Source organism: Pantherophis guttatus, chromosome 2 (assembly GCF_059756535.1).
Source record: "Pantherophis guttatus breed Tessera chromosome 2, ASM5975653v1, whole genome shotgun sequence".
In the NCBI taxonomy this organism is placed as follows: domain Eukaryota; kingdom Metazoa; phylum Chordata; class Lepidosauria; order Squamata; family Colubridae; genus Pantherophis; species Pantherophis guttatus.
Window position 1 is genome coordinate 259103472 of NC_142064.1, and position 23296 is coordinate 259126767.

At 43.8% G+C, this 23296-nt stretch overlaps 1 protein-coding gene across 2 annotated transcripts; it reads left to right on the forward strand.

Annotated features, from left to right (window-relative positions):
* Positions 1-282: 282 nt before the first annotated feature.
* On the forward strand, positions 283-21907 carry APOM (apolipoprotein M). 2 transcript variants are annotated; one of them, XM_034421524.3, is made up of 7 exons: positions 283-429; positions 5640-5782; positions 14588-14661; positions 18555-18653; positions 18988-19086; positions 19798-19837; positions 20984-21216. In XM_034421524.3, exons 1-6 carry the CDS (start codon positions 319-321, stop codon positions 19821-19823), a joined length of 552 nt encoding a protein of 183 aa, XP_034277415.1. In that variant the 5' UTR covers positions 283-318; the 3' UTR covers positions 19824-19837; positions 20984-21216. The 2 variants fall into 2 exon arrangements, with proteins under 2 accessions (XP_034277415.1, XP_034277414.1); XM_034421523.3 differs by lacking the exon at positions 20984-21216 and adding an exon at positions 21795-21907 and having other exon boundaries at positions 284-429.
* Positions 21908-23296: the final 1389 nt, after the last annotated feature.

The following is a 23296-nucleotide window of genomic DNA, read 5'->3' on the forward strand; positions in this document are numbered from 1 at the left end:
GCAAAGCTCCTACTGTGGACAAAACCACTTCAGAAGAAAATCCCTTTCTAACCCAATATTAGCTTCCTACTTATAAGGGAACATTATAGGACTCGCTAAATGCACCTCCTCGGCTTGTCTGCTTTCCAGCCCCCTCCCCCTGGCCTTGCTTGGGTAGGATCTTTCTGGATTTCATTTTCACTCATAGTCTAAAACACACAGCAATGGACTCTAGACCCTGGAGGGCTAAACATTTAACAAGCTGAGGGCAAAGGTCAGCTGTACAAAATCTACCTCCAGAGACTGATTCTCAGAGCAAGCCATCAATAGCTCCAAGCAATGGAGGGACTGTGGACTTACCTGCTCTACCTCTATGGACTCTTTGTGGATGCCGTGTTCCCATGTGAGAATCCAGTGAAGTTGCATGCTAATGAACTGAACCGGGACCAGGTAACCAAAAATTTAAAAATCCAGGCAGGATGCCACGGTTAATAATTGCTTTTTGTTGCGGAAAACCACCTTAATCCAACAATTTCCAAATGGTGCATCAGGTGAATGGCAGGCACGTAAAGAGATGGAGGAAAAACATACAAATGTACTGTGTATTATTGTTGTTATTCCTTCATTACCCTTCTGTCTCATCTTTCTTCCATATCAAGACATACAGTATGTAGCCCTTCCTTCCCCAGCTTTTCCCCACAACTGATCTATGGGGTATATTGGGATGAGAAGGAATAGCTGGCCCACATCACCTAGTAAATTTCCAATAGAATGGAATAGATTTATATTGATATTTATTGTTTCCTGATTGCTTATTTGTACCCTATGACTTTCATTCAGTGTTGTACCTTATGATTCTTGATGAATGTATCCTTTCTTTTATGTATATTGAGAGCGTATGCACCAAGACAAATTCCTTGTGTGTCCAATCACACTTGGCCAATTAAAAAATCTATTCTATTCTATTCTATTCTATTCTATTCTATTCTATTCTATTCTATTCTATTCTATTCTATTCTAATAGAATTCTTTATTGGCCAAATGTGATTGGACACACAAGGAATTTGTCTTTGGTGCATTTGTCTCAGTGTACATAAAAAGAAAAGATATTATTCGTCAATAATCATAAGGTACAACACTTAATGATAGTCATTGGGTACAAATAAGCAATCAAATCATACTAGGAAACAGAACAATATAAATCGTAAAAATACAAGCAACATGGTTATAGTCATAAGTGGGAGAAGATGGGTGATGGGAACGATGAGAAGATTAATAGTAGTGCAGATTTAGTAAATAGTTTGACAGTGTTGAGGGAATTATTTGTTTAGCAGAGTAGTGGCGTTCGGGAAAAAACTGTCCTTGTTTCTAGTTGTTCTGGTGTGCAGTGCTCTATAGCGTCGTTTTGAGGGTAGGAGTTGAAACAATTTATGTCCAGGATGCGAGGGGTTTGTAAAGGTTTAAGAATAGCCTCAAACCAAAATCTCCCTTTACCTAGTCCAGACTTAAACACCATAGTTGGTGAACCTAAGTTTTATAAATCTCAATGCTCAAAAATAAATTAGTCTTTGATGAGTTTTACTAATATGTACTGTGTATTTATACACTTGATCTGCTGCCTCAATCCTCAATAAACTCAAAGTTATGCCAAGAAGAATTGAGTTGAAAATAAATAGCTTTCTGGTGACTGGAAAGCCCACTTTTTGAGACGGGTTTCAACCTTGGTTAGAAAAATCCTTTGCAAATGCAACCTAGTATTGGTATGATTTAAATGTCAAGAGTGGAGTTTTGGAAAGAGGCATGGGAAAAAAATGTCCCCAATGAAAAGCAGTTTTAACCGAAGCAAGACCAGTCAAGACCAAGATATTTGCTGCCTGAGGTCAATATTGCAAATCCCGTGTACTTTTCTAGTAACTAAAGCAAACCATAATTTATGGGAAAGTTCTTTTGTCCTCTGTCTTGTTGAAAATAATATGGCCTCAGACTTTCAGGGGGAAAAAGAGCAAACCAAATGTTTTTGCTTTCAGAGCTGCTATGACAAAAGCAATGAACAAACCAGAGTTTATCCTGAGTTCCACCTCTGGGACCTGAGAACTCCTGTCCATGATTAGAAAGCTTTCTAATATCTATACCAGTTTTCTCCAATCTGATCACCCCAGATACATTGGGATTACCTAGAATTCTCAACTAAGCCATCTCATCTAGAAAGCGGAAATGAATATGGAAATACAGAGACAAATTCCTTGTGTGTCTAATCCAGCAGTGAAATCCAGCAGGTTCTGACAGGTTCTGGAGAACCGTTAGCGGAAATTTTGAGTAGTTCAGAGAACTAGCAAATACCACCTCTGGCTGGCCCCAGAGTGGGGTTGGAATAGAGATTTTGCAATATCCTTCCTCCAGGAGTCGGGAGGGAACGGGGATTTTGCAGTATCCTTCTCCTGGCACGCCCACCAAGCCACACCACACCACACCCACCAAGCCACACCCACAGAACCGGTAGTAAAAAAATTTGGATTTCCTCACTGATCTAATCACACTCTCGGCCAAATAAAGTATTCAATTCAATTCAAGCCACAATTTGGGAAGTTTCTTTAAATCACAATGAGTGAAGATGGTTTATGATTGTGTGTCCACATTCATAAAAGTTAACTATAGCTGGATTAATCTATGGGGAGAAAATTCTAATCAATGGAAGTCTGAACAGAACAGAACAGAACAGAACAGAACAGAACAGAACAGAACAGAACAGAACAGAACAGGAATAACAGAGTTGGAAGGGACCATGGAGGTCTTCTAGTCCAACCCCCTGTTCAGGCAGGAAACCCTACACCACTTCAGACAAATGGTGTTCAATCTCTTCTTTAAAACTTCCAGTGTTGGAACATTCACAACTTCTGGAGGCAAATTGTTCCACTGATTAATTGTTCTAATTGTCAGAAAATTTCTCCTTAGTTCTAGGTTGCTTCTCTCCTTGATTAGTTTCCATCCATTGCTTCTTGTCCTACCCTCAGGTGCTTTGGGAAATAGATTGATCCCCTCTTCTTTGTAGCAGCCCCTTAGATATTGGTACAATGCTACCATGTCATCCCTAGTTTTTCTTTTCAGTAAACTAGACTTGCCCAATTCCAGTAACCGTTCTTTATGTTTTAGCCTCCAGTCCCCTAATCATCTTTGTTGCTCTTCTCTGCACTCTTTCTAGAGTCTCAACATCTTTTTTTTTCATTGTGGCAAACAAAACTGGATGCAGTATTCCAAGTGTGGCCTTACCAAGGGATTATAAAGTGGTATTAACACTTCACGTGATCTTGATTCTATCCCTCCGTTAATGCAGCCTAGAACTGTGTTGGCTTTTTTTTGGCAGCTGCAGCACGCTGCTGGCTCATATTTAAATGATTGTCCACTAGGACTCCCAAGACTGCACCGGCTTTCAGTTCCTCTGATGATTTTTATCAGATAAAAATATTTTTTAAACTAAAGATAGAGAACATTTTAAAAGGGACAAGTAGTCTATTGAAGAGGTACATTAGGAGTGAGTTGATAGCTGTCTTCCATGACTTGAAGGGCTGTCAGAGAGAAAAGAGAATAGACTTACTCTCTAAAGCCCCAGGGAGCAGGACAAGAAGTAATGAGTGGAAGCTTTGTCAAAGAGAGATCCAATCTAGAAGCAAGGATAAATTTTCTGACACTGAGAACAATTCATCAGTGGAATAGCTTGCCTCCTGGAGTTGTGGGTGCTCCATTACTGGAGGTTTTAAAGAATAGACTGAACAATCATTTGACCGTGATCAAGGGTGGGATTCAGCCTGTTTGGGCGAATTGGATGTTAATTTTAATCTGGTTCACCAAACCGGTACTTGCAAGGACTGATTGACCCCGCCCACGCCACCCTGCCCCTCCCAGGAGTCTCCACGCAGCCCATTTTGGATGCCAGGTAAGTGCAGGGCCTGCATGGAATCTCTGGGAGGCCGAAAAACAGACTTACTGGAAGTACCGGAAGTCCAGAAACGGGCCGTTTCTGGCCTCCGGAGCCCGGGGGAGGCCGTTTTCGCCTTCCCGGAGGCTCGAGCAAAGCCTCCGGAGCCTGGGTAGGGTGAAAACACCCACACACACACCGTGGTGCAGGAAACCCACTAGGCCATGCCCCCATGGCCATGCCCCCCCCCCAGCAACCGGGCAGGGAACCGGTTGCTAAAATTTTTCAATCCCACCCCTAACAGTGATGGTATAAGATCCTCCTAACTTGAGGAAGCAGTTGGACTAGAGAATAGAATAGAATAGAATAGAATAGAATAGAATAGAATAGAATAGAATAGAATAGAATAGAATAGAATAGAATAGAATAGCTTTATTGTCACTTGGAATGTACACTAATCGGCATACATTAAAATGAAATTTTAATTGCATACAGCTCTCAAAGGGTCACCACCTCCAATATATACTACATAACCATGAAAGAATGAATATATAAATACAAAATTATGCATATGCCCACATATATTACATGACACAGAGAAACAACACAGTCTAGATGACCTGCGAGGTACCTTCCAGCTCTATGATTCTATATTCTAGGTTCTCTAATATAGGCTTGATGTTTATGTATGCGGTGAACCTACCATATAACTATGACATTACTAGATGGGAATCTCTTTTAGTGAATCTTTCAGTATGTACGGTGCATGTGAGAATGTCGATTTAAAAGGATTGTCCAAGGAGCGAATCTGTCATTAGCAAATACAGAAGGCCAAATAGGTTATTCTTCTTGGGGAAAAGCAATGTTGGGTAGGGAACTATTTCAGGGGTGAAATCCAGCAGGTTCTGACAGGTTCTGGACAACTGGTAGCGGAAATTTTGAGCAGTTCGGAGAACCGGTACTGGAAATTTTGAGTAGTTCAGAGAACCGGTAGTGGAAATTTTGAGTAGTTCGGAGAACCAGCAAATACCACCTCTGGCTGGCCCCAAAGTGGGGTGGGAATGGAGATTTTGCAATATCCTTCCCTTGCCATGCCCACGAAGCCACACCCACAGAATCGGTAGTAAAAAAGAATTGGATTTCACCACTGGACTATTTTGCTTATTTTCCTCTGTTGCACTGACATACCATCATTCAATTTGCCAAATTACACAGAATTCTACATTTAGTAACAAGAAACCCGTTGAAACACTTAGTTCTTTCCTCACCCACTCTTTTCTATTTTCTCTTCCAAGCCTGAACTGACAATATTTTCTATTCTGGCAGTTGACAATGTGTCAAAAGACATGATCGCTGGAGAAAGAACTGTCCTTTTCTAAAATACAGGTAGTCCTCGACTTACGACCACAAATGAGCCCAAAACGTATGTTGCTAAGTGAGTTTTACTCCATTTTACAACATTTCTTGCCACACACAACCAGTTTTGAATCTGGTTTACCCATTGACTTTGCTTGTCAGAAGGTTCCTCTGCCTCGCTGCTGTCTATCTCCCTCTCTGCCTCCGACGCAGAGCCCTCGTCCGAGCTTTCCCCAGCCCCCAGGACTGGCCAAAGTTCCTCCCCAACCTCCTCTGGTTGCCGCCGGGCCACAACATAAAAATTAGGCCTAAGAATAAAGCTTGGGGATTTAGAATCACCTCTGTTGCTCTCTTAATTTATCCTGAAGTAACCAAATCCTCATTTTTGCAGTATCTTGGCAGGTGGCTCTTCATCGCAGCTGCATCATCATCATCGTCATCGTTGGAGACATTTGCCTATGTTGACAGCACCCTGTTTAGTATGAATCAGAGTGAGGGCCCAGAGCGGTTGCAACTACGGGCTGCCATCCGACTGTAAGTTAACCTTTCCAAAATTTAACACACATAGACATTTTTAACCAAGGATGTAGTCCTTCAGTCTCCGGGATATCTCTTCAGGATCTATACATTATCCCGGGATAAGATCTGAACCAAGAATCTCTAGAATATATACAGATAATCCTCAATTTACAACAGTTCATTTAGTGACCGTTCGAAATTACAACGGCACAGAAAAAAGTGACTTTTGACCATTTTTCAGAGTTACGACCATTTCCACATCTCCATGGTCATGTGATGAAAATTCAGATACTTGTCTCACATTTACAATGGTGATAGCATCCTGGGGTCATGTGATCCTCTTGCAGTCTTCTGACAAGCAAAGTCAATGAGGAAAGTTGATTCATATTGCCAGGGTATTTACGAGACCGCCTTCTGCTACCGATAACCTCCCACTGGCCAATACGCTCTCAAAGAGAGGGCCTCCTCAGGGTGCCGTCGGTCAAGCAATGTCGGCTGGCGGCCCCTAGGGGGAGAGCCTTCTCTGTGGGAGCACCCGCCCTCTGGAACAAGCTACCTCCCGGAATATGGCTGATTCCAGACCTCCGCACTTTCCGTAAGGCCCTGAAGACGTTTTTATTTCAGCAAGTTGGCCTGGCCTAAATAGGTTTTATGGGTTAGTTTTTAATTGTATAGCTAGGGATTTTAAATTGGGGCGGCCGTTTAATTTAATTTATTTTTAATTATCTTAACTTTTATATTGTATGTTATTTTAATTCTCGGCTGTTCACCGCCCTGAGCCCCTTCAGGGAGAAGGGCGGGATATAAATTTAATAAATAAATAAATAAATAAATAAATGAATAAATAAATAAATAAATAAATAAATAAATAAATAAATAAATAAATAAATTTAACAACCTTAACACCTGCAATGACTCACTTAACAACTGTGGCAAGAAAAGTCGTAAAACGGAGCCAAACTCACTGAACAAATGTATCACTTAGCAACAGAAATTTTGAGCTACATTATGGTCGTAAGTCGAGGAGCACCCATATTGCATTATTAATGAAGATAAGGGCCTCTTATGTGCACAGGATGTGTACAGCAGTGTCTCCATGTTGGCTGGGGAATTCCACAGGTCTTAAAGTTGCCAAAGGTTGAAAAACACTAATGTAGAGACCAGCGGGGAAATCTACTTACCTTCCCTACCAGTTCGGAAGCGTGTGCTCCATGCGTGCAATTTTGGACCCTCTGTGCATGCACAAAGCCTTCTGCGCATGCGCAGAGGGTAAAAAACAGGTTTTAACCAGGAAGTAACAACATCCGGGTGGATGGGCGGAGCCTCAAGCTGCTGCCGCTTCCAGTTCTCCGAACCACCTGCTGCCGCCACTACCGATTCAACCGAACCGGTCTGAACCAGTCGCATTTCACCCTGGTAGAGACTCAATAATTTTGCTATGCAAATCCGTGTCACCATCTTGGGAGCCTTATTGGTGTTGAGCTAGGACAGACGTCGGATTTTATAATAATTTAACTTACAACACTTTGTTTAGTGACCAAAGTTACCGTAGTGCTGAAAAAAAGGAACGTGGTCATTTTTCACACTTACCACTTACATCCCTACGGTCATGTGTTCAAAATTCAGATGCTTGGCAATTGACTCATATTTATGACGGTTGCAGTGTCCCTTTTGCGACCTTCTGACAAGCAAAGTCAATGGGGAAGCTGGATTCGCTTAACAACCCTGTTTCTAACTTAACAACTGCAATGATTCACTTAACAATGGTGGCAAGGAAGGTTGTAAAGTGGGGCAAAACTCACAGCAAATATCTCACTTAGCAACATAAATGTTGGGCTCAATGGTGGTCGTAGGTTGAGGACTACCGGTATAAAATTCGATGAGGCCACAAGACGGAACGGAATGTAAACATTGCCCTTGGGCTTTACTCAGAGCAAAAAGAGGTATAATCATAAGCACAAAATAGCTACCGTATTTTCCGGCGTATAAGACGACTTTTTAACCCAGGAAAATCATCTCAAAAGTCGGGGGTCGTCTTATACGCCGGGTACCCGAATCTGAGTTGCTGGCGCTGACCGATGACACTTTGGGAGCGCCGGCAACATTGAGGGGAAGCTGTACTCCAAATTAGTTCCAACCTACAAGAGGTGCCAGGCAGTGCGCGGCCCACGAGAAAGGAACGCATCCCCACTCTACCCCAGAATTCGGGTCACCTTCCTTTCTTTCCCAGCAGTCCACAGTGAAAGCGGCGCCGCGGTCGACCTGGGCCAGCGCCTTGCACACCTGGCTCTGCGTCTCCATTATGAGAAGCTCCATGCGACTTCGCATGTCTCCGCCCCAGTCGCGCAGCTCTCGCAATCCGCTCACCGGAGGAGCCATGAAGTGCTCGCACCGCCTTGCCAGATCTTCCTCGTCCTCCTTTCCCCATGGCTTTTCCAGTTGTAATTGTTGCTGCTGCTGCCGCCGAGGCTGCTCCTTCATCTCCGCCCGCCGCACCAGACCCAGCCCGGCCAGCACCGCCGTGGCTCCCGCAGTCCAAACGGATCGGCACCCAGGCTCACAGGCGAAGGGAGGGAGTGCGCAGCACACTTTCCTGGCTTGGCGCCGATCCGGACGGCTGCAGAAGGAACTGGGCACCGGCTGTCATGTCTTTTCTGCTGTGCGGGATTCGGCACCTGGGCTCCCGGGGTTTAAGCCTCCGGGCCGGCCCGCGCTGCTCCAGGATGTTCGCTTCAAGCTCCTTGGAATCGCTGCCGGGCGGTTCTTCCCGTTGGGGCGATGGTGGGTGGCAGCGATCGGCATCGCTTGGACTGCAGGAGCCACGGCGAACTCCTTCCCCATGAGGTATTGCTCTGCATTTCACCACCTCTTCCAGGCTCGCAGCCACCCACCATCGCCCCAACGGGAAGAACCGCCCGGCAGCGATTCCAAGAAGCCCGAAGCGAACATCCTGGAGCAGCGCGGGCCGGCCCGGAGGCTTAAACCCCGGGAGCCCAGGTGCCGAATCCCGCACAGCAGAAAAGACATGACAGCCGGTGCCCAGTTCCTTCTGCAGCCGTCCGGATCGGCGCCAAGCCAGGAAAGTGCGCTGTGCACTCCCACCCTTCGCCTGCGAGCCCAGGTGCTGATCCGCTTGGACTGCGGGAGCCACGGCGGTGCTGGCCGGGCTGGGTCTGGTGCGGCGGGCGGAGATGAAGGAGCAGCCTCAGCAGCAGCAGCAGCAATTACAACTGGAAAAGCCATGGGGAAAGGAGGATGAGGAAGATCTGGCAAGGCGGTGCGAGCACTTCATGGCTCCTCCGGTGAGCGGATTGCGAGAGCTGCGCGACTAGGGCAGAGACATGCGAAGTCGCATGGAGCTTCTCATAATGGAGACGCAGAGCCAGGTGTGCAAGGTGCTGGCCCAGGTCGACCGCGGCGCCGCTTTCACCGTGGACCTCCTTGGAATGCTGGAACCAGCTGGTTGCTGCGCGGAGCTTCCCCCAGGCATCCAGGGAGATATTACCGACGCTCTGACTTCCCCAGACCGGTGGACCTCGCCATCAGTGGGGGTCAGCTGGGGAAGTCAGAGCGTCGGTAATACCCCCCTAGATGCCTGGGAGAAGCTCCGCTCAGCAGCCAGCTGGTTCCAGCATTCAGCAGCATGCAGCCTTGACTAGATTGGCACAGCTTTCTGTCAATGTCATCAGTCAGTGCCAGCAACTCAGATTCATGAAGCTGTGCAGATCTCGACAAGGCTGCATGGGTGAAGGAAAAAAACCTGGTACAAAATAGCCCTCTTGCCACTACACCTAGCGTAGCCCATTACCTTTCTCTACAGTACAGCAACAATACATACAGTACAGCAACAGTACATACAGTAGAGTATACAAATATAACAGTCAAGACCCCATCATGGCTCCACCAGCAAGAAGAAAGAAATATGAAGCCAGTTTTAAACTTAAAGTTGTAAACTTTGCCATGGAACATAATAACTGTGCTGCTGCAAGACAATATGGAGTAACAGAAAAGATGGTTCGGGACTGGAAAGCAAATGTAAAAGCGTTAAAGAGTATGCCAAGGGGTAAGTGTGCATTAAGAAGAGGCACCCCACATTGGCCAGAACTCGAAAAACATGTAGCAGACATGGTGAATGAGCATCGCCAAAACGGTTATGTAGTGACACGAAATAAAATACGTTTGTTTGCACTTCAGTGGGCCAAATCTAACCCAGATCACAGCAACAGATTTAAGGCCACTGTATCCTGGTGTACTAGATTCTTGGAAAGGCATAAGCATTTGAATTAAAATTACCATATTGAAATCAAATCTGATGTATTTTAATTTTTATTTGGTGTGCGTTGGAAGAGGGGTAGTCTTATACGGCGAGTATAGCCCAAACCCTATATTTTAACAGGAAAAGTAGGGGGTCGTCTTATACGCCCAGTCGTCTTATACGCCGGAAAATACGGTAGGATTCCTTCCACACAGCCCGAGGTCTAATAGAAAAAGAGAAATTTAAGTTGCTTTCATTCACAATTTCAAGGTGAAAAGGTCATTTGTCTGTGACAGCTTTATTGCAGAACTGTAAAAACGAGAAGCGACCCTTAAGGCATCTGGTCCAACCCATCCCTTGATACAGGAAATGAAAAGAGAACATCTCCAAAAGCAGAATGTTGGTCTTCACCAACAGAAGAGAATATTTGTAGCTCAGGGTTGAACTGTGGGGTTCTTGATGCTCTCTGAGCTTGGTGGTTTTCTGGAGACGTTTCATTACCAAACTAGGTAGCATCATCAGTGCATTTTCTGACAGTGAGAATAATTAACCAATGGAACAGCTTTGTCTTCGGAAGTTGTGGAAGCTTCATCGCTGGAAGCTTTCAAGAAGAGACTGGACTGCCATCTGTCAGAAATGCTGTAGGGTCTCCTGCTTGGGCGGGGGGTTGGACTAGATGACCTATAAGGTTCCTTTCAACTCTGTTATTCTGTATCCAAAACTGACAGCTTCCATCCATTTAGCTAGCAGCCTAATTGAGGGCCCAAGTCTGGAGAAGTGTGCATGTGCATGTGAGAAAGAGCAAATGTACCTTGTGTAACCAGTAACATTTTGCTGCTACTTTCAATTCACATCTCCTCCATGTATTTGAAAAACCTGATGTGTCTCAGTATTCGGTTGAAAGTGATTTGTGTGTGTGTGTGAGAGAGAGAGAGAGACCCTAATAATTTCTGGGCTGTTGACCAGGAGCTGTGTGTCTTGTCTATTCTAGACACACCTATTTGAGGTAGAAAGCAAGGGAAGCTTAGATGATCTGCATGCCTCAACAGGGTGTGCGTGAGTGGGTGACCATAAAATAACCTGGGAGTGCCTGTAACAATGCTTAAAAGCATTTTGTGAAATATAACTGCCTCGTGGATAAAGACATATAAAAATGGTTCTATTTTTCATACTGCTTTTCCTCAAAACAACGGACGTTCTGTAAGTCTTTTGAGAAATTACAATTTGCCAAACTCACTGCTGCAGTAGTGGGTTGCCCCCCCCGGTTCGCACCGATTCTATAGAACCGGTAGTAAAACCGGCGGGAGACCCCGCCCACCGACCCCGACGTCACTAAAACGCTTCTGTGCATGTGCAGAAGAGCATGTGTGCACATGCGGCCCCACTGCGAACCAGTAGTAAAGGTAAGTAGAACCCACCCCTGCACCGCTGCCATTATTCTGACCTAGACTTCCCCAGTAGCACGAAGCCGAGGCCTCGTCCCAATAAACCCCTTTTATTTAATTTACAGTGAATTCCTCTCCAGCAAAGTCTTTCCTCTCCCACAGTCTTTCAAGATAGTTCACAATTACCGACCTTTATCAGGCTTGGAGAGTGGCCAGGCCGATATCTTTCAGACGCCGCAATACTTGGCAAGAATGCAGTAATGAACTCATTGTCTCCTGCAAACTCCACTCCCCTTTCTCTCCTCTTTTATTCCCTCTGGGAAGGGCCCTTCATCGTCCACCTGTGGCCTTACTCCCAAGTCGACCCTTGTTCCTTAGCTGTTTCCTTCGTCTGGCAACTCTGCACATGCGCACACTGGGAACAGGCTCCAGCTGTTTGTCTGCCTCACTGATGTCTGACTCCGAAGGCAGCTGATAGCTGGCATACGGCCCTGGCCCCATCTCTGCCTCTGACGCAGAGCTCTCATCAGAGGTTTCCCCAGACTCCAGGACTGGCCCATGTTCCTCCCCAACCTCCTCACTGTCCGATCTGCTGCTGGCTCTGCTGGCCGCTGGCGAGCCACAACAGCCATCATAATTAGCTTTTATGTGTTGAACCCCGACAGAGAAAAATACACTCCACAGATAGTGCTCAACTTATGACCACAACTGAGCCCCACATTTCTGTTGCTAAACAAAACGGTTGTTGAATGAGTTTTGCCACATTTTACGACGTTTCCTGCCACCGTGTTAAGTGACTCATCACAGTTATTAAGTTAGTAACATGTTTGTTAAGCGAATCTGGTTTTACCCATTGACTTTGCTGGTCAGAAGGTCGTAAAAGGGGATCACGTGACTGCAACTGTCATAAATGTGAGTCAGTTGCCAAGCGTCTGAATTTTGATCGCGTGATGCTGCAACGGTTGTTAAGTTATGAAAAAAGGTCATAAGTCACTTTTTTCCGTGCCATTGTAACTTCAAACAATCCCTAAACGAACAGTTGTAAGTCACAAATACCCGCATTTCTATAAGCAGGGAGGGAATTCCATGTCAGGATTGTGAAACTGAAATGGGAGATTTTGAAATGAACTAAAGGAGGTTCTCCGATGAGATTAAATTGTGAAATTGACTACAGGACCAAGAAAGTACAGGTAGTCCTCAACTTATAACAGTTTAGTGACCATCTGAAGTGGCCGTAAGTTGAGGACTACCTGTATCAAGAGAAGGAGGTGCTTATTCTCTACTTTAAGAGACTGGTACTCAAGAAAAGATTGAATTCTTTAAAAAGCCCACTTCTGATACCTAAAATTAGAGGAACTAAAGTTCAGATCTGTGATCAAATAGTAGAATACAATATAGTAAAGCAACAAAATAGAACAGTAGCTGGATTGCAGCTGCACTGCAACCGCAATGCTTTTGGTTCCCAGAAACAGGCACTTCCCTGTCCCCTATTATTGCCTTCCCAATTATGTAATATGCATTCTGCAAATATTATACACTGTGTGTGTGTGTGTGTGTGTGTGTGTGTGTATACTGTGTGTATTATACACAGCCCGGAAATAATTACGGTCACACACAAACATACACAAATCACTTTCCACTGAACACCGAAATACATCATGTTCTTCAAATACATAGAGAATATGTGAGAATATATATATATATATAAACCAGGGGTGAAATGTAAAATTTGTTACTACTGGTTCTGTGGGCGTGGCTTGGTGGTGGTGGGGTAATGTGACGGGTGGGTGTGGCCAACTTTTTTTTTAAAAAAACTTTTCAAAGCATTTTTTCTAATGCTTTGAAAAGCCTCTGCCGATCAGGCAATTCAGCTGGGATCTTCAGAGACTTTTCAAAGCATTTTTTTTACCACCTCTTAAGACAAGAGGTTGCAGAAAAAAATGCTTTGAAAAGCCTCTGAGGATCCCAGCTGAGCCGCGCAATCATCAGAGGCTTTTTTTTAATACTTTTAAAAGCATTTTTTCGTCAGAAGCGGTTGTAGAAAAAATGCTTTTAACAGTAAAAAAAAAAAGCTTCTGATGATCTTGCGGCTCAGCTGGGCATGGGGGGGTGGGGCGCAGGGATTTTTGCTACCGGTTCTCCAAACCACCTGCCGCCATCACTACCGGATCGGGTGATCCGGTCCGAACCGGGAGCATTTCACCCCTGATATAAACCGGTATAAATATATATTGAATATCCTGTATGTTTACTCAGTACCTATTGTATTTTTATAGAAAGTGCCATATACAGGTAGTCCTCAACTTATGACCACAATTGAGCCCAAAATTCATGTTGCTACGAGAGACATTTATTAAGTGAGTTTTGCCCCATTTTACAACTTTTCTTGCTGCCGTTGTTAAGTGAATCATTGCAGTTGTTAAGTTCGTAGCACGGTTGTTAAGTGAATCTGGCTTCCTCGTTGACTTTGCTTTGCGGAAGGTTGCAAAAGGAGATCCTGTGACCCTGGGACACTGCAGCCGTCATAAATACGAGTCAGTTGTCAAGCCTCTCAGTGTTGATCATATGACCATGGGAATGCCGCAATGGTCACAAATGTGAAAAATGGTTGTAGGTCAGTGATGTTGTAACCTTGAACGGTCACTAAATGAACTGTTGTAAGTCGAGGACTACCTGTATGTCAAAATCTCCATCCTGTCATCGTTAAAAGTCAAGTTTAGAATTCCACCTTGCGTTTTCTATCACCATCACACACATCTCCTTTGCCACCACCTCAGAGATGCACCCAGTGGTGAAATCCAAATTTTTTTACTACCGGTTCTGGGGAGTGTGGCTTGGTGGGTGTGGTGTGGCTTGGTGGGCGTGGCAGGGGAAGGATACTGCAAAATCCCCATTCCCACCCCACTCTGAGGCCAGTCAGAGATGGTATTTGCCAGTTCTCCGAACTACTCAAAATTTCCGCTACCACTTCTCCAGAACCTGGCAGAACCTGCTGGATTTCACCCCTGGATGCACCCCCTCCTACAACTGACTTTTTTAAAAGTGCATTTTATGTGTCAGGTTCTTCCCCCAGCTTTCTCAAGTCACAGTGATTCTTTCCAACCACATCTGAAACTTCTCTGTCCTTCCGCCCATTTACGGCTCACCCGTATTTTTTCCCTCTGCCTCTTTTCTTCCTAGGAAAACAGGCCAATGCATTCCCAAATCGTGGAATTATTTGCTTAGGGAAGAAAGTGCTGATCTGGCTACCGAAGGTAAGGCTCCAGGTTTTTTTTCCTGCCAGTTTTGCTGATAATTTTGTTGTTATTATTTTGTCTTTTAATGACCCCGTAATCCCTTGCATCGTGGTGGACTCAGGGCAACTAAATGGAGCTGAGTGTTTATTGGCCGGATGCCCTTCCTCTCGTCAATGCAGACTTCACAGCTGATATTTACTCATTGTGCCCAGAGAGAGAAATACCTGCTGCTACCTAGGATCGAACTCACAGCCTCCTGATTGAGAGGCGAGCCAGCTTTGCTGATAATGTTACCTTCAAAGCTGATCTTAAAAGCAATATATGTTATATAGCCAGATTAAGATTCTGAACCATAGATGCAGGGAATAACTGCACCGCAAGGTAAATAGGAATTCATGGCTTTGGCAAAGGTATCAATTAATTTCCTACTGAAATCAATAAGATAAGTTTATCTGCACTAATATTTCCCACTGGCATCTGTGGGAACTGGAGGGCTCACCTACAATTGCATTTAATGTAGGACAGGGCAGTCCTTGACTTATGAAGGTAATTGAGCAAGCATGACGGTTGTGAAGTAGTTCCTAATGTGACCGTGCCTTTTTTACCAATTGTGTGTGTGTGTTGATTGTTAAGCAAATGCCATGGTCATTAAGCAAACCTGAAGGGACACAGCAATAAGAATTAGTTTAACCTTTGCTATTTTGCTTCTGTAAGAAATGCTTCTGCTATTATTCTAACGTCTTGTTTTTCTGTACAACCCAGTGCCTGGTGCTTGTCTCAAGCAAGCGGCTGTGCATGCCATTGCCTTTCAGGGTTCAGACATCAGGCAAATATGGTGGTATTCTGGCTACACTTTGTGTTGCTAAGCACCCAGCCTCTCTCTTCCTTGCTGCATTGGTGCCAGTAACAGATAAGGATGGTAGAACAAAGAGCTACCCAGGGATGAGTTAAGATTGATGAGGAGAGCACGGACACGCAGGGGTATAAGGAATGCTTTATAGATAAGGAAGGCATGGGCCAGGGACCAGGGTTGGGACCCAAACTGTTGTCTCTGATTGGCTACATGAATGTATAAGAAGTTCACCATACTGACTTCTGGCTGATGTCACAGTGGTATCGGACATGAGGAGCAGGTCTCCGTGCTCCCACACTGAGTTCTTCCTGTTGGAGGGCTCCAAAAGGAGCTAAAGCCACCATGTAGGGGTGGTGGTGAAAAGAGGGGCATCCTGTGGTTCGGGGAGAGCAGGAGCCTTGATAGTACAGTGGTTTAAAGCACCCTGTTATTAAGACCAGCTGCCTGCAATTACTGCAGGTTTGAATCTCGCCAGGCTCAAGGTTGACTCAGCCTTCCATCCTTTCTAAAGTAAGTAAATTGAGGACCCAGTTGTGGGGGCAATAAGCTGACTTGGTATAAATATACAAAAAAGGATGAAGGCTATTGCTTAGCACATTGTAAGCCGCCCTGAGTCTCCGGAGAAGGGCGGCATATAAATCAAATTAAAAAAAAAAAAAACTCTCTTGCTGGACTCAGGGTTTCTTCCCTTTCCCTCGATGAGAAGATGCAGCCATCATGGCTGCCACAAAGCTGGGATAGCTGAGGCAACAAAGAAACGTGCAGGAGCAGTGCAGATGAACAGTGATTGGAGCTGGGTGAGAAGATTCCTTTTTATTTAGACCCTAACTTTAAAAAAAAAGAAAGAAAGAAGAAAATCCAGGAAAAGAGACTCTTAGAACTATTTTTTTTTTTTTTAAATAGGGCATTTAAAAAAAAAAAAAGAACTTCGCCATACTCTTTCCAAGTGTGGCTCTTCCTTGCATATTTGCGGCCTGCTATTTCTTTTTCTTTTTCTATTCAGCTATTTTCTTTTGCGAAATAAAAGCTGTTACTTTTTCCAAGCCTCTGCTTAAGTCTCTCTTTGGCACTTTGATGACTTGAGTACATTTTGGACCTCACAAACCCATTGTTTGCTGTGGGGCATTGTTTGAAGCTCGGAAACATTGTAAATTGTGGTCATTGTAAATTGTGTCTGTGGATGATGCCATAAAATACAGTTGCTTGCCAAGCCCCCAAAATATGGTCACGGGGCTGTGGTGAAGGGCCCGGTTATCAGAACTTCAAGTTCAGGTCATAAGTACCTTTTGGGAGTCCATCGTAACTTTGAACAGTTGATAACAAATAGGTTATAAATTGAAGACTACCTGCATTTTCATAACTTCCTTATTTGCTCAATGAAAAAAATCCACTTTTGATCCTACCCTATTTTAATCTCTGTTGTGGCAGTAAAGAATTTGACAAGTGTTTGAAGGCACTTGTCTGCAGGCTTTTTGCATTATAAGCTATTCTGCACCTATGTATTAACAGCTGTGGGTAACCATATAATTTTTTTAAAACAATATTTGTATTTCTGCTGAGTTGCACTTATAGAATCTCGCCTTAGGCTGAATATTTTCTAGCATCTGGGGAAACCTGTTGTTATAGTTGTTAAAGAAGCCTAACTTAAAAATAACAAAGCTGTGGATTCATTTTGATGCATTTTGATGCAAACCAACCAAGAATATAAAAATGGGGTACTCCATCTATTAGGTAAAGGTTCCCCTCGCACATATGTGCTAGTCGTTCCCAACTCTAGGGGGCGGTGCTCATCTCCGTTTCAAAGCCGAAGAGCCAGTGCTGTCCAAAGACATCTCTGTGATCATGTGGCTGACATGACTAAACGCCAAAGGCACACGGAATGCTGTTACCTTCCCACCAAAGGTGGTCCCTATTTTTCTACTTGCATTTTTTAGGTGCTTTCGAACTGCTAGAGTGGCAGAAGCTGGGACAAGTAATGGGAGCTCACCCCCATTATGCGGCACTAGGGATTCAAACCACTGAACTACCGAACTTTTGATCGATAAGCTCAGCGTCTTAGCCACTGAGCCACCACATCCCTGGTGCATCTATAAGTCCAATATATATGGCTGAACTATCACTCCTGCATCAACCTAAATCAATTTTTATTTTTTAAAAAAAGATAATTTAATTGGCCAAGCAATGTCATTTCATTTTTTACATCATTGATATTTTTTCTGGAAGTTCTTATAAAGATTTTTTTTCTGGAAGAATAAGATGCAACATCAATAGCTCACAGCTATTGCAGTTTTTTAATGTAAAAGTTTTCCCAAGGAAATTATTTTACGTGTGTCAGATTTATGTACAGGTAGTCCTCGACTTACGACCACAGTTGACCCCCAAAATGACTGCTGCTAAATGAAACAGTTGTTCAGTGAGTTTTGCCCCATTTTATGACCTTTCATGCCACATTTGTTAAATGAATCATTGTAGATGTTAAGTTAGTAACACGGTTGTTAAGCGAACCTGACTTCCCCTTTGCTTGCCGGAAGGTTGCAAAAGGGGATCGATCACATAACCCCATCATAAATATGAGTCATTTACCAAGCATCTGAATTTTGATCATATGACCATGGGGTTGCTGCAACAGTCATAAGTGTGAAAAATGATCATGTCATTTATGTGCCGTTGTAACTTCAATCGGTCACTAAATGAACTGTTGTAAGTCGAGGACTACCTGAATTGTAGTCTTCTGTTTTTCTATCTGCTTCATTAAATAAGGAATTGGATTTGACCTTCTGGATATTAATGCATACTGCACCCATTTCTGCATTTAGTTATAGATTCACCTTTGGTTGTTGATACTGTTTATGTGTGAATTCCATAGATTAAAATAAGAGCACACCCTGACACACTAGCTTTCTACCTGCAGGGATGTGTTTTTATAAATTGAGAGAGGCAATTCTCTTGCTCACTTTCTGAAGGCAAGCAGATCAAGTGCTTTGTTGGCCAATATTGTTCTCCTGGATATGTATGCCAACCTTCTCTGTTTTTCCCCCCTCTGGATTTCCTGCAACAGGCCGGCCTCACATGAGGACAGAATTGTTCTCCGCCAAGTGTCCCAACACCATCATTGTCCAGGAGACAGATCAGGATTATCAAAGGATCCTTTTCTACTGTAAGTAAGATCCTTTTGCTCTGATCCCTAAATCCAGTTTTTTTTCCTTCTTCTTAAGAGTTAAGGCAGTGCAGCCCCCTCCAACCTCATGACCGATACCTCACACTTCTTTTATTCTTTTTATTGTTTTTACACGGGGTTTTATATTCTGTAAGCTGCCTTGAGTCGACATGTGCGAATAGGTGGCAATATAAATTCCCTAAATAAATAAATCTCTCCAACCAGATATACTCACGGCAATTCTCATTTTTGCTGAGAAAATAGGTTCCCCAACTCATAGGTTGAGATCCAGATTCTTTCTTGATCTTGAACTGCTTTTTCCTTCTCTCTCCAGCCCGGATCCTCCATCCTGAAGAACACTGCGTTGCTGATTTCTGGAACAAAGCTTCTTGCCTTGATATGAATGAATACCTCCTTATACCCAGAACTCAAGGTAGAGCCTCTTTATGGACTAGCAGCTTGTCCACTGTGAGCACGAGCACTGTATCCTGGCAGAGGGCAACACCGTAAGGCAATTCCTTTGCCTCCCAGAAGGTTCCCTGACTTGGCATCAATTTAATGAAAATTAAGAGTTCAATTTAAGGAGAGTGAGTTTGGTCCAGCCTCTGAAATCAATAACCCCTACTCCTCACTGTTGTACCCAAACAACAGGGCATCTCACAATGCATTGAAAACTTTTCTTATGGCATTATTTCTTTATCTCGTGTAATCCAACAAGGGCAGTTGTTCCTTTTTTACCATGAAGATATTTTCTGCATCAGACGCTATAATGTTTTCATTCAGTTCTGCACAGATGGTTTAGCACCACCTTAAATTCGATCCTTCGGTCTCAAAAATTAAATCCCAGAACTGGTTATCCTTTGTTAAAGAGGAGTTACTCATGGTGTGTAACTAGATATATGTAAAAGCTTGGCATACTATGACAGTTTTGATCTCTTGCGACAATCTAACTGCATTACTCAAAATGCATTTTTGGATTCCAAAGGTTAGAATCACAACTAACATGGAGGAGGGAGGGAGGGAGGGAGGGAGGGAGGGAGGGAGGGAGGGAGGGAGGAAGGAAGGAAGGAAGGAAGGAAGGAAGGAAGGAAGGAAGGAAGGCTTTTGTGCAAAAGTAACCATTTCTTTCTGTCCTTTGTCTTAGATGCCTGTGAATTCCAGGAAACTTGACCTCCAATTCTTTGGTAAGATAAATCTACCCCATACCACACTCTACTACCCAATAAGAGAATATTTGTAGCTCAGGATTGACATGAGGTGTCCTTGATGCTCTCTGATCTTCATGCAGATCTTCATTACCCAAACTAGATAAGATCATCAGCACTGACAATGTTACCTAGTTTGGGTAATAAAACATCTGCAAGAAAACTACCAAGCTCCGAGAGCACCAAGGACCCATTCTACTATCCATCTTCAAATCAAGTTCACTGTCTTGATGATTTTGTGGCTTTATCTTGCAAATTTTCCATAAGGTAAATCCTTCCTTCCGCTGTCAGCTTGATTTTATGCAGCTTTGAGGGGTTTTTTTTCTTTCTTTCTTTTGCCTTGTTTTATAATTTTGTGTCTTTTCGTTTTTGCGTTTAGTTGAATTTTTAAAAAATGTTTACAAATTATTCCAGCGAAAGGGGGTGGGGAAGAGAGAGATGATTGGAGTAGGGCTGGGCTTCAAAAATTTTAGCAAGTGGTTCTCTGCCTAATTGTTGGGTGAGCATGGCCATGGTGGGCGTGGCCTGCTTGGCCTCATGCACCATGGCGGGGGGGGGCGTTTTTGCCCTCCCCGGGCTCCGGAGGCTTTCCTCGAGTTTCCAGGAGGGTGAAAACGGCCTCCCCAGGCTCCAGAGGCCCTCTGATGGCTGAAACGGGCCCGATTCTGGCCTTCCTGAACTTCCAGTAGGCCTGTTTTTCGCCGGCCCCAAGCCTCCGTGCGCACCCTGCACTTATCTGCATCCAAAACGGGCCGCATGGGGACTCCTGGGAGGGGCGGGGTGGGCAGGGCCAGCCAGGAATGGGATTTGGGGGTTCTCCGAACTGCATAGAATTTTAGCTAAAGGTTCTGCTGAACCCCTGCAAACCCCCAGCAGCCCACCCCTGGATTGGAGTGACAGAGAGAGAGAGAGAGAGAGAGAGAGAGAGAGAGAGAGAGAGAGAAGGCAGATAGGACAGAAAGCAAGCTGCAGGGTCAGGGAGAATGATAAAAGGTGAGGAGATGAGAGAGAAAGCCACTGCGACAAAGAGAAAAATATGGTGTGATGGGAGAAAGTCGATTTCTCTGTTCAGCATCGTATTTCCATGTATAATTAATCTCACATTAAGTCTTTTGCACATATTAGAAGACTCCTCAGGGCAAGATTTCATGTTGTATCTCTGGAGCCTGGCGATACATCCTGAACCTTTGGGAGGGGAAGAAGCACAGTGAACTGTACACAAAAAAAATTGTATTGTCTGAATGAGACGATTGATGAGATCCCAGACAGAGAAATAAGAAAATTTATGTCTGGTTCCAGCCACTCCCAGCTGGAGTTTTAAAAAATGAGAATTAAAAATGACGACACAAGAAAATAAAGCATCTTTTTCAATAGTCCTGCAGCAAGGAAAGCCATTTTCTAGCAAACATGTGAATTCCTCGAAGGGTTGAAAAAAGCTGCTGTAGATGCGCAAAAGGCAGGCAAGGGGAACCTCCTTGGGTTGATTGGCAAACTGCTGAAGCCTAAGAAATTTGCCAATTCTTATAGCCTGGTTCGTTTTAAAAGCAGGTTTCTAGCCCTTAAGACTGCAAAACTGGGCCTGAGCATCGACAGCAGACATTGGTGAGATCTCAAAAACTAGTTGGGAGAACGTGATTAGCTGCCTTTCTCTTATCAGAAATAATTAAACTATGCAAAAACTGTACATTTGCATATTATACAGGTAGTCCTTGAGTTATGACCACAATTGAGCCCAACATTTCTGTGATTAAGACATTGGTTAAGTGAATTTTGTCTTATTTTATGAACTTTCTTGCCACAGCTGTTCAGTGAATCACTGCGGTTGTTAACTTGGTAACCTGGTTGTTAAGGGAATCCTTCGTCATTGATTTTGCTTGTCAGAAGGTTGCAAAAAGTTGACAACTTTTTTTTATTATTGTTCTTTTTCTCCCATCAGCTTCACATCCAGCTCAGCAGAAAGGAATCGCCCCCTTGAAGCTGATTTGACTCATCTGCTTGGAGAAGCAATTACTTGTAGTTTTAAATAAAATTTATTTTCTAACGAGAAAACACTCGCTCTTCCTTATTTAAAAACAAAGCAAGCCCGTGAAAATACAGGTAGTCCTCGTCTTACAACAGTTTGTTTAGTGCCCGTTCAAAGTTACATCAGCACTGAAAAAAGTGACTAAGTCTTTTCCACAGACTTAGGGTTCATATTTATGACCTGGGGTGAGATGATCCGCTTTTGCGACCTTCTGACAAGCAAAGTCAGTGGGGAAGCCGGATTCCCTTAACAACCGTTACTCACTTAACAAACGCAGTGATTCACTTCACAACCGAGGCAGGAAAGGTCGTAAAATGAGGCAAAACTCACTTAACGAATGTCTCACTTAGCAACGGAAATTTTGGACTCAATTGTGGTCGCAAGTCGAGGACTATCTGTATAATGTGGAGGCCTAAAAGACATTTGGACCCAGGAAAACTGAATCAAGGGGACGGCACATTTGAAGAAAATCAGTATTTGCAAATTCCAGCATGAAGTGATTAATCCACCCATCTCAAAGGAATGTGCAGATAAAAGCTTAGCCCTTTACTGCATTTCTCCAATTCTTGCAAAGATGTTTTTCTGGGCACTTCAATCATTTCAAAAGAAGCATTTAAGCATTTTAAGTGTTTCTTTAAATGTTACAGGATAAACAGATTAAGAGTGGGAAGGGACCTTGTAGGTCATCTAGTCCAACCCCCCCCCCCATCCAAGGAGACCCTACCTACACCATTTCTGACAGATGGCAGTCCAGTCTCTTCTTGAAAGCTTCCAGTGATGAAGCTCCCACAACTTCTGAAAGCAAGAATTCCACTGTTCCATTGGTTGATTGCTCTCACTGTCAGAAAATTTCTCCTTGTTTCTAGGTTGAATCTCTCCTTGATCAGTTTCCATCCATTATTCCTTGTCTGGCTTTCAGGTGCTTTGGAAAATAGGTTGACCCCTTCCTCTCTGTGACAGACCCTCAAATACTGGAAGACTACTATCATGTCTCCCCTGGTCCTTCTCTTCACTAGACTAGCCATGCCCAGTTCCTGTAACCGTTCTTCATATGTTTTAGCCTCCAGTCCCCTAATCATCCTGGTTTCTCTTCTCTGAATTTTTTCTAGAGTCTCAACATCTTTTTTATAGTGTGGTGACCAAAATTAGATGCAGTACTCTAGGTGTGGTCTTACTAAGGCTTTATAGAGTGGTATTAGTACCTCACTTGATCTTGATTGAATCCCTCTGTTAATGCAATTTAGGATTGCATTGGATAGAAACAGACCTGAACAGGAACTCTTTAACTTACAACCATTTCTTTAGTGACGATTCCAAGTTACAACAGCCCTGAAAAAAGTGAGTTACAACCAGTCCTCGCATTTATGACCGTTGCAGCATTCCCATGGTCACGTGATCGAATTTTAGGCACTGGC